General features: G+C 38.8%; 1 protein-coding gene across 2 annotated transcripts in view; it reads right to left on the reverse strand.

The window, feature by feature from the left end:
- Positions 1–12,701, reverse strand: part of LOC105842482 (synaptotagmin-10) — an 81,524-nt gene that overhangs the window by 40,676 nt on the left and 28,147 nt on the right. For both annotated transcript variants that reach the window (XM_062672132.1, XM_038015368.2), the window contains exon 4: positions 10,236–10,379. In XM_062672132.1, coding sequence (XP_062528116.1) covers positions 10,236–10,379 — 144 coding nt within the window. The remainder of the gene's footprint in view (positions 1–10,235; positions 10,380–12,701) is intronic.

Raw genomic sequence — 12,701 nt, forward strand, 5'->3', positions numbered from 1 at the left:
AAATTGGTACCCGCCTGCGAGACTATGATTCGATAGCACATGATTTAAGTCTTAGTTGAAAAAGCATTTGGCTTGTTGACATAAAGAGGCGAGACAAATAAACGACGGGTAACTTCAAACTTCAGGAATGTACTCGAATATCTCTCGAAATTAAATGTTAAACGAAAATTATGACTGAACAAATGTCATCAGCCCTCTCGATTCGCAATAAAACCTCTAAGAACATCAACCCGTGTACACAACTAAAGTCATCAAAGCGGCACGGCCAAGTACTCATCTAGAAACGGTCGTCTGGTGTAGTGGTAAGTGACATGGTCACTACACAGGGGGGTCGTGGGTTCGAATCCCGCCAAGGGAAGATATTTGTATGATAAATATAAATGTCTTTTCCAGGGTTATGGATGTCTATTAAATATATGTATGTGTATAATAAAAATCTTACATTTATATCCGGTACCTGTAACACAAGTTCTTTACGAACTTATCACGGGACCAGTTAACGTGGCGTGATTGTTAGTAAATATTTATTTATTTATTAAAAAAAAAAAAAATTTTATACCTTTAAACGAGCAATTCTTGTATATTAATATGTATATACACTCGCGAGCAAAAGTTTGGAATCACTTACTTGAAATTGATTCCGCGCGATCTTGTGTACTAAATATTTTTTTGATAATCATAAAAATGAGATCATTTTAAAGGTTGAATTCCTAACTTTAAACTGATACCAAATTCATTAAAATCAAGCCAGTATTTAAGAAGTTATCTTGGATTAAGTGAAGGAATAACGAAAAAGACGTGTTTCAATTGCTTGATACGTCGCGAGTTGCGGCCTATTGACCCCTATAAAAGCACCTGTTATCGGATTTTCTTTATCAGTCGACTTTCACACGTTGACTGGTACATATCTCGGCTACTTTTGACCCTTTACCTTGTACGACAATTGGGACAACACCTACAGAAGTAGCACAAATCGTAGCCCTATTGCAAGAAGAGCTCAGCCAGCGGATTGTCGCTCGTCGGCTCCAAATAAGCCATTCCTGTGTTTCAAAAGTTTGCAAGCGCTTTCAAGAGACTGGTAGCTTTATCCCGAGACCAAGATCTGGACGGCGCCGGGGCACATCGGAGAGGAATGACCGTTTTATCGTGTTAACCTCTCTCCGAAATCGGCATTAACCTGGTGTCGACGTCCAACAGGAGCTCCGAGATGTTCGTAGGGTAGCAGCTAGCAAGTAGACAGTTCGTCGACGACTCAAGCAAGCGAATCTGACTCCAAACAGGCCTGTCACAGGCCCGAAACTCACGGTAGCTCATCGACAAGCACGCCTTCAATTTGCTCGTACCAATCTTAATTGAGAGGTTGAGCAATGGAGGCAAATCCTGTTCTCCGACGAAAGCAGGATGTGTTTGCATGGTAGCGACCGAAGAGGTTGGGTCTACAGGCGGCCTGGGGAGCGATTTGCGCAGTGCTGTTTCGCTGAAACAGTGGCTTATGGGGTCGGCTCTTGTATGATGTGGGCCGGCATTTCCTTCGACGGTAAAACCGAGCTTGTTTTCGTGCCTGGTGGGGGACGAGGAGGCGGTCAACTTCGGACGGGTACATTTCCAATATTCTGCTGGAACATGTCGTTCCCTATGCGGGATATGCCGGTGATAGCTTCCTTAAGCACGATAACGCTCGTTGTCACACTGCCCGTGGAACAACTGAATACTTCGAAGAAGTCTATATCGCCACATTGGACTGGCCTGCGCTCAGCCCTGACTTGAATCCTATTCAGCACGTGTGGGATGAACTGAAGAATAGGGTTCGTTCCAGAACTTCTGCTCCTTCATGCCTGAATGAGCTGAAATCGGCGTTGATTGAGAAGTGGGAAGGTATCCCACAAGAATCAATTCAAAAGCTGATCAGGTCTATGAAGAATCGTCTTCGAGGAGTTATTAGGGCAAGGGAAGGGAACACAAAGTACTGACATTTAATTTTAAGGCTAAATAAAATTTTTATTTATAAATTTTTGTTGTTTTATGCATTCATTATTTTTCCATATTTCCTTTGTTTCCTACCTCCTTCACTTAATCCGAAATAGCTCCTTAACTACTGGCTCGATTTGAATGAATTTGGTATCAGTTTAAAGTTAAGAGTTCAACCTTTAAAATAATCTCATTTTTATGATTATCAAAAAAATATTTAGTACACAAGATCGCGCGGAATCAATTTCAAGTAAGTGATTCCAAACTTTTGCTCGCGAGTGTATATATAATCTAATCTCGGAAACGGCTCCAACGATTTTCATAAAATTTAGTATACAGGGGATTTCGGGGGCGATAAATCGATCTAGCTACGATTTATATTCAGCAAAATGTTGTTTTATTCGTGTTTTCAATAATCAACTCTTCCTGACATCTATTGGCGAATAATAATACTATTTTTCTTAATTGAGGGCAACAAACAAGAGGGTGTTACCAAAAAAAAAATGTAATTGTAATGAAAATTTTGTAACTCAAATTTAAGGTTTCGGATACCTATCTCGGTTAGATTTAACGAGTCCACGTAAAAAGCGTTCGGTTGACCGGTTTTACGTTGTCCGCATTTTACGACGTTCATTACCGCTGGGTTCGGTGTTTATAACGCAGCTTTATCGAATAAGTTGTTCGTTAAATTGAATTGTGCCGAAGTATATAACTATATTTTTTTTATTGCTTAGTCGTGGGGACGAGCTCACAGCCCACCTGGTGTTAAGTGGTTACTGGAGCCCATAGACATCCATAACGTAAATGCGCCACCCACCTTGATATATAGTTCTAAGGTCTCAGTATAGTCACAACGGCCGCCCCACCCTTCAAACCGAAACGCATTACTGCTTCACGGCAGAAATAGGCGGGGCGGTGGTACCTACCCGCGCGGGCTCACAAGAGGTCCTACCACCAGTAAACTATATATAACTATATTGAGACCTTAGAACTTATATCTCGAAGTGGGTGGCGCATTTACTTTGTAGATGTCTATGGGCTCCAGTAACCACTTAACGCCAGGTGGGCTGTTAGCTCGTCCATCCATCTAAGCAATAAAAAAAAAGTATTTTGGTTTAGATTTCTTTCATTAGCATATTACCGTTCTAGATAACCGATGTTAGCTGGTAGCTGGACGTTGTAACTATCAGAATACAAGATATTTGGCAGATTATTTAAAATTGTAATTATAATTTGCGTAATTACTGGTGGTAGGACCTCTTGAGTCCGCACGGGTAGGTACCGCGGCCCCGCCTATTTCTGCCGTGAATCAGTATTGCGTTTCGATTTGAAGGGTAGGGCAACCGTTGTAACTATGCTGAAACTATAGAACTTATATCTCAAGGTGGGTGGCACATTTACATTGTAGATGTCTATGGGATCCAGTAACCACTTAACACTATGTGGGCTGTGAGCTCGTCCAGATGGCTGGACGAGCTCGGGCGAGAATTGGGATTATGATAAGTGACTAACTAAATCAAACCAAATAAGCCATGATTATTTTTTATAATATATATCTTTAATACAGGCAGACGCAGAAAGCAGTTTCCGTCGCCCAAACCCCTCAACAATGCCAGCGGCAAAGTGAAGCCGGTGCGTATCTATTTTATCTTCTGATTTTTCTAGTACTAGAATCTCTACAAAATCTAATTGACTAGCCTGGAAATTTAAAAATAAATACATAATATATATTATACAAAGAAACTGACAAAGTTATCAGTGCAAATTCAAAATGCTAAACGACTTTAAAGAATGCCTCTTCATATTAAAAAATAAGTAACTCAGCAAATTAACCTAGACGGAATTTATTTCGGAAGCTTAAAAGCTTACGCGGATAAATTGTTATAATGAAAATTGTCTCATTATGAGAAATCTCTTAAATAAGTTGACTGCGAAAATTTTTGTAATAAAGCGAGCTTTGCTGCGAGGAAAAGCTTCGGTCGTTTTAAACTATTCCACGAAAGCTTAGATAATATTTTAACAGCTTTAAATTAAGAGCGAGCTAAAAAAGCTTTCTTACAAAAGTTTCTAATGAAATCTGAATTGCAAGGGCCTTTATGAAATGAAATTGAGTATCCTGAAGCATAAAAATATCCATTGCCGCTTAACATTATACAGGCCGTGCTCTAGTTCACCAATTTAGTGCATCATTATTCTTCTGCCCTTCACCAAGTCACCTGGGGTCGGCGCAAAATGTTTTCTCCTTCTTCTATCATATACAATTTTTCACACACTACCCTCTTACACATATCGTTTTTCACCTCTTCGTCTAGAGGTAGAGAAAGATTTAGTGCGTTAATAATAATAAATAGTAATCAAGATATCGATTTTGTTGTTTCCATTTCCTACGATTATGCCTCCTGCGCATATAATGCAGAATATAGTATTGTCCGTAGCCAGAGACCGCTGCCTACAAGTGAGATACAGTAAAAACTTATTATTCGCGGGGTATGTCCCGTAAATATGCCGCGCATTTAGAAACCGTTTTTATTTATTTATTTTTTATTGTTTAGATGCGTGGACGAGCTCACAGCCCACCTGATGTTAAGTGGTTACTGGAGCCCATAGACATCCAAAATGTAAATGCGCCACCCACCTTGAGATACAAGTTCTAAGGTCTCAGTATAGTTACAACGGCTATCCCACTCTTACACGATATTATTCCTTCACCGTGGAAGTCAATCGTGAACATTTGTTAAGTACGTATTTCATTAAAAAAATTGGTACCCGCCTGCGGGATTCGAACACCGGTGCATCGCTACATACGAATGCACCGGACGTCTTATCCTTTAGGCCACGACGACTTCATGTGAATGAAGCGTGAATATAGAAAAGCGTGTTAACAAAGCATATTCGGTTGGATACCTTTTTTTATTGCCCGAGTAGGTAGACGAGCATACGGCCCACCTGGTGGTTAGTGGTAACCGTCGCTCATGGACGTCAGCAATGCCAGGAGCAGAGCCAAGCCGCTGCTTACCGTTGAACAAACCTACATATTGGAATCCTTTCTATGTGTATGTACCGATGTACAGATTAGATCCGCGATCCCACAGTCACAGCCCACAGAGTTTCTCGCCGGATCTTCTCAATGGGTCGCGTTTCCGACCCGGTGGTAGATTTTGCGAAGCACTGCTCTTGCTAGACTTCGTGTTAGCAACAACGTCAGGTTTGAGCCCCGTGAGCTCACCTACATGTTAGGGCGAAGCTGAAATAGCCTCTCAAGGCTATCAGCATAGGTAGGGAAAAAAAAAACCGCGAATATAGAAACCTTTAGACGCGATTATAGGAATTGGGTCGCATTTTTTTAATCCACGTCTAGTGAAAACGCGAATGAAGGAATCACGAGAACTGAGTAGCGGTAGGCAGCGGCTTGGCTCTGCTCCTGGCATTACTGAAGTCCATGGGCGACGGTAACCACTCACCATCAGGTGGGCCGTACGCTCGTCTGCCTACAAAGGCAATAAAAAAAATAAAAAAATACTGTATTTATTACGAAAATATTCCAAAGCTATTATTACATTTTTCTGAACGTGTAACCTCCCGATATCTCGACCATTAAACACTCCGTTACGTAAATAGTCGTTTCAAAGTCAATAGCGCTGAACACGGCTCATAACGGAAATAGAATGGAAATGACACAAACGTCCGCATCACGCCTTCAGTTCTGATCGCGCCACAATACGTATTGTTTACTTTTCGCTTAACATTTATCAGGAAATGAGGGAAGACACGTCGATCCAGTACTTTTGTCCGTGTGTTCTTCTTCACAGCGATTCTAACTTTTAATACGAGTATTAAGATGAGGTTGGTTGCACTAGAATTAAATTGTTAGATGAAGAACGTAGACGGTTCGCCAGAAGATTATTCGAAAGCTAAGTGGTCTAAACTAGAGATGAAACGGATATCCGGTAACTATCCGGTATCCGGCCGGATTTCGAATAGTAAAATTTAAGAAAATCTTATGGTTATACAAAAGGCAAATAATACCACCATAGGCTATGGACAACTTTTATTTTTATAATCGTACGTCAAAAATGATTGTTTTATCAATTAGTTTGTTTAATACTCAAAATTAACCAGTGGCAAATTGTGGTGAATGAATACCAAATCGTTGTCCTACCGAGTCGTCGCGATCTCCGCGTACGTGCGACAACACCCGAACGCGCACGAATATTTCTGAAAGTTGATTTGAATATTCGGTATCCGGTATCCGGCCAAACCACTATCCGTTTCATCTCTAGTGTAAACCCCCTTTTTATGACTGCTGTAAGTCGATGAGCATTCATGACATTTGAAGGTAAGTAAGTAGTCACGGTCTCTCGCGGACATCAGTAATGCTCAGGGCACAATCAAGCCAGTGCCCACTGAAAACTTTTTTTTTATTGCTTAGGTGAATGAACGAGCTCACAGCCCACCTGGTGTTAAGTGTTACTAGAGCCCATAGACATCTACGACGTAAATGCGCCACCCACCTTGAGATATAAGTTCTAAGGTCTCAAGTATAGTTACAACGGCTGCCCCACCCTTCAAACCGAAACGCATTACTGCCTTACGGCAGAAATAGGCTGGATGGTGGTACCTACCCGTGCGGACTCACAAGAGGTCCTACCACCAGTAAAGTCTAGTAAAGTGTATTTTAAGTTCATATAGAACTTAGCGAGAAAAACCGAACATGCCTCTGATATTGCTGAATTTCATTACGAAATGTCGTATTTATCACTGGATCACTCATAATCCCGTAGGTCGTATACTCATCTACCTACGAACAAAACAAAAAAATCACACACATCTCTCACGTGCATGTTTTTTATTGTCTTCGAATACAAACGAACACACTTCATGAAGTTCTTGAAGTGTGAGAATAATATCGTCACTAAAATTGAGAGCGATGCGAACTAGACTATGACTCCTGGACCTTGCATAAAATATATCAAAGGAAACTTTTTCAAAGGAATTCCGAAAGAAGTGAACATGAACACTAGAAAATAGTTTAGACATAATTACATTCCGAAAAGCCTTTGACGTTTTGTTAATTAGAACTCTATCTGCCTCGAATATCACCCATTTGATTTACGAGTAAGTATAAACATTAAATGTTTTAGTAGAGTTGCGTACAGAGTAAATAAAGATTCAACTATACTACGTAAACGTATTTTGCGGTATATCAAATTTTGGTATATAATACATGATATTATAAATAAAGTTATATTTCCTTCTGGGAACTCTGCCAACCGGCGGTGAGCTAACGCAGATTTTCTATTTATAAGTACCTTTACCTAAATAATTATTAGTTTTTATTCAATTATTCATAATTATTATAGAAATTAGAATAGGTCTTTCCTCTGCGTATTTGTTTATTAGTTTTAGAAGTATTTAGATTTATTCATGAAGTTATATTAGTTAGCATATTTCATGTGCCTTGTTTTCACTATTAGAAATACCGATTACGTTGCGGTAAATGTACAAACAGCGTAATCTATAATTTATATTTATTATTAAATTATAATTAGTTTATTTTTATTTTTTATTATTGCTTGGATGGGTGGACGAGCTCACAGCCCACCTGATGTTAAGTCGTTACTGGAGTCATACACATCTACAACGTAAATGCGCCACCCACCTTGAGATATAAGTTCCAAGGTCTCAGTATAGTTACAACGGCTGCCACACCCTTCAAACCGAAACGCATTACTGCTATATTTGTAACCAAATACAATAAAAATGGCGTTCTGTGCCTTGATTTTTATCGTGTTGTTTTAAAAACGATTGCTTATTTCATTTCTCGTTTACTTTATTGCATCTACATTCTGTATTTATTAAATTTCATATCGTTCCGATCTTAACTCGTACGTGAAAGATTCAAGGACCAAAATTGTTCTCCCGAGTACACTAAATCATAATCTATATATTAATACGTGAAGCAAAAACTTTGTATCCCTTTTTACGGAAATTGCGCGGACGCAGAAGTATGAAATTTTTCACACTTATAGAGAATATAGAGAAGAAGTGCACAATACTAATATTTTTTTTAAATAATGCATAAAAGATACATTCAATCAATAAAGAAAACATTACACACACTACATACCATGTATTTGACGCACACACGCATGCATACTATTTATTGTCAAACTTTTGTTCTTGACGTCTGTGGTCAAATTGAGAATAGATTAAATATTGTTTGTCTTTGTTCATATTTTTTATAGTGTAGTCTTGGCGAAATTTGTGATTATAGAATTATAAAATACAATCATAATAGTGTACAAACTTACAATTCCAATTAACTATAGTCGAATTTCGACTACTGCGGGATCTCTAGTACATAATAATAATTATTAAACAGTAATGATACTTTAACAGGAATATAACTGTGTAAATGTGTCAGTTGTTCTTCAGAATATTCCAAATTTGTAAAGTAAAATTTTACATCGATTCTACTTAGACTCAAACGTGTTGATGCTACTGCATACATACATATCGATTAGTATCCTATTTTCAATAGATAATATTTTCCTCCACAAACAAGTAAGTTCTCAAAAACAACATTCGTATCGTTGCCTCGCTCGATCACAGATCTCCCCTGTGTAGTCATATAGTCATATCATTTTCCCGTAATAATGCCTAATAATTTACGCCTAGCAACATATTATTAGCTTTTAAGAAAATTTCAATATGTTGATTTTCCTGGAAAGCTTCGTTATATATGTGTATTTTTCCGTAAGCGAAGCTGCACGTAGTTAAATAACTACGTTATATTTCATTATTATAGACCCGCACATAAGATAAAAATTTTTAATGACAAAAAATCTGCATTTTTTTTATCGTCATTCGAGTTTGTATTGCTACCAGTACGGGAGCGAAACTTGGTTTATTCGCAAGGACTTTATAAAAAAAACTTCAAGTGTTTGTGAATAGGTGCCTGCGTCAGACTTAGAAAATCTTTTGGCCTAAGAAGATCACTAACAAAGAGCTGTGGAGGATCACCAAGTAGACACCAATGGAGAAGGAGATCCTTACGCGGAAGTCGCATTGGATTGGTCACATACTAAGAAATCCCGATACACACCTATCAAAGAGAGCACTGACCTGGAAAGTGTCTGGAAAAAGGAAAAGAGGCCACCCGAGAACAACTTGGCGTCGCTCGGTGGAGCGGGAGCTAGGGGTCTTGGGTATGACGTGGGAGGAGCTAGAACAGACTGCCCAAGACCGATATAAATGGAAAATTTTGATTCGAGCCCTACACCCCAGCAGAGGGTAATAGGAAATAATGATGATGATGATGATTCGATTTGTTTTGCTATTTGCTTGTGAACCCTGATTATAGACAATAAGCCTTAAACACTACTGCCAATAAGAAAACTATTTTGATATTTTAAAAGAGAAATTATTATTCGTTATCTGATAGAATGAGATGACTATATGATTCTCGATTCCATCTGAACAAGGGTTCCGGATATTTATTAAGAGTCAGCGTTGAACCACCATTAATAATACAGAAATACTAGCTGGGCCGGCAAACGTTGTTTAGCCATATAAATTATTTCTAGGGAAGATAAATAGCCTAGATACCAACTGCAGCGCTATATGCCAGGCTGGTTTATAAATCTAAACCATTCTAGAATCCGCCTGAAGTACACAGAAAGTTTTATTAAAATCGGTCTAGCCGTTTAGGAGGAGTTCAGTAACAAACACACGCACAGAAGAAATATAATTTATACTAGCTTTTGCCCGCGACTCCGTCCGCGTAGAATAGTTACTTAGGCATAATGCTAAATTTTACCACCCACTTCATTTACGTAAAAAGTGAAAATATTTTTGAATCATAGAATGTTAAGGAGCTATTTTAACCCCTATTTTGAAACATTCTTTATTGGTGCTCCACTTGTATTGGTCTTAGCGTGATGTTATATAGCCTATAACCTTCCTCGATAAATGGGCTAACTAACGCTGAAAGAACAAATCGGACCAGTAGTTCTTGAGATTAGCGCGTTCAAACAAACAAACTCTTCAGGTTTATAATATTAGTATAGTTTAAGATTTCCTATTATATTATAATCCTAATATTTTTTCTCACCTTGATAAGCCCAATGGACGAGTCAGCACGTTCCAGACTGCAGATGCTAAACTGAATCGAGGGTAGTTCCAGACGGTGTGATAGCTGACGTTTGAAAGGTCTAGGCTGACGTAAGATTTGCTATTTATATTATAATCCTAATATTTTTTCTTACCTTGATAAGCCCAATGGACGAGTCAGCACGTTCCAGACTGCAGATGCTAAACTGAATCGAGGGCAGTTCCAGACGGTGTGATAGCTGACGTTGAAAGGTCTGGTGGCGAGTTGGAACTATCGGCAGGGTTGTCTGACGGAGGACCTGTTGAAGAAACATTAATTACATTACATTAATAAACAGCGATACGAACTGTCCGAAGATACTTTACTAAGTTTAAAGATAAGAAATTTAGAAATCATCGTGGCCTAAAGGATAATACGTGCGGTGCATTCGTATCTAGCGATGCAACGGTGCTCGAATCCCGCAAGCGGGTACCAATTTATCTTTTTTTTTTTTTTTTTTTTTTTTTTTTCCCTACCTATGCTGATAGCCTTGAGAGGCTATTTCAGCTTCACCCTAACGTTAGTAGGTGAGCTCGCGGGGCTCAACCGGAGAGTTGCTAACACTGACCCTAGCAAGAGCAGTGCTTCGCAGAATCTACCACCGGATCGGAAACGCGACCCACTGAGAAGATCCGGCGAGAAACTCAGTGGGCTGTGTCTATGGGTTAGTTCGCTCGTCGAGCCCTTCGTCGCAAGCGACGGGTTCGACGAGGACGGTGACCGGCCAATTTATCTAATGAAATGCGTACTTAACAAATGCTCACGATCGACTTCCACGGTGAAGGAATAACATCGTTTAATAAAAATCAAACCCGCAAAATTATAATTTGCACCCTGCCTATTTCTGCCGTGAAGCAGTAATGCATTTCGGTTTGAAGGGTGGGGCAGCCGTAACTATATGTAACTATACTGAGACCTTAGAACTTATATCTCAAGGTGGGTGGCGCATTAACGTTGTAGATGTCTATGGGCTCCAGTAACCACTTAGCACCAGGTGGGCTGTGAACTCGTCCAACCATCTAAGCATTAAAAATAAATAAAAAGATAAAAGAGCAAATGGAACATTTTCATCTCACACCTGTTTAATTCATTTTATAAGCTCTTCTGTTCGTCTCAGCGACTAGTGAAACCTTGAGAACAATTTGCATTAAAGTTCAAGGTTTTATTTATAAAGCTTTTCAGTTAGTGCCTTTCTATTTATTATAAGTACCAGAAAGATAAGTTCACTTAGATTCAGAATACCATAATCCATATAATTTACGAAGGCGGTTACTACGAACAGCAATTGTGCCCTGAACTTGTAGTCGGACTTCGAACCTCAGTCCTGGACTCCGTAGTGTATGGGAAGCTGGACCCCATTTTCAAACGTCTTTAAATAATTTCATTGAAAATATTTGTTTTTCATCACACAATGGCGTTGCGATAGAAAATAACTAACTCGATGGAACCAAATAAAATCATTACATGCGTGCAAGTAAAAATTTGGCCGCTGGTATTAACTTTTTTATTGCCTTTGTAGACACACGCAGACGGCCCACTTGTTATTGAGTGGTTACTATCGTCCATGGACGTCAGCAATGCCAGTAGTACAGCCAAGCCGCTGCCTACTGGTTAATTGAAGCTATAGACATTACAATCTGAATACTGTCATCCACCTTGTATTGCACAATGTCTGACCACCTTTCAAACGTAACACATTACTTCTTAGTAATATAAATAGTTACGACGATGCTATTTATCCGTGTAATCATAGTATATTACCAGTAATTATAATAAAAATAATTGCGGGTATTATTTTCAACAAATATTCATCCTTCATCGTGAATCGTTCAGTCGTTAGTCAAGGAGAGTCGGTAATATTTCCTCTGGAAAAATGATAAATATTTGCATGCGGGTTTTTAATATATGCTCCCTCTACACGGACACACTATACGTCACATCTTTTAGAGCACATATTCAAAATTCTGATTTAAAATTCTAGCTCATACGGATTAAATATGATGTACGCTTTGATTTTATGTTTTGTGACCGAGAAATATAACTGTGTTGTTTCTTCTCTAGATTCATGTTCGCGTGTTTAAACAACTCTGTAATTGTTATCATTAACTTGTCATGCAATACAGTACTTAGGTCACTTTGTATGATGATACAAGCGTGATGTTATGATTTTAGTAATTTGCATTAATGTTTTAGCGTTTTTTTTTTCTTCATTTTTATACACACGCACACACACAACACACACACAAAGAGTACAAATACTTATGCATTTCGGTATTTTAGAGTGAAAAATGATATCTTTATTTCCTATTCCTGCCTTCTTATTTCTGCCGTGAAGCAGTAATGCGTTTTAATTTGAAGGGTGGGGCAGCCGTTGTACTATACTGAGACCTTAGAAGTCATATCGCAAGATATGTGAGAAAAAAAATGCGTGCTTGCTCTTGGAATAAAGAGATACACCTTAAGAAATCGCAGATCAAGATATAAAAATGGCAATGAAAATCAGGTCCGAAACCACGCATATAGCGTCTGATATACCATGTTTTGCTATATACTTTTCGCAACCCTGCAAAAGTTAAGTACT

This window comes from Bombyx mori, chromosome 14, assembly GCF_030269925.1.
Source record: "Bombyx mori chromosome 14, ASM3026992v2".
NCBI classification, from domain to species: Eukaryota; Metazoa; Arthropoda; class Insecta; order Lepidoptera; family Bombycidae; genus Bombyx; species Bombyx mori.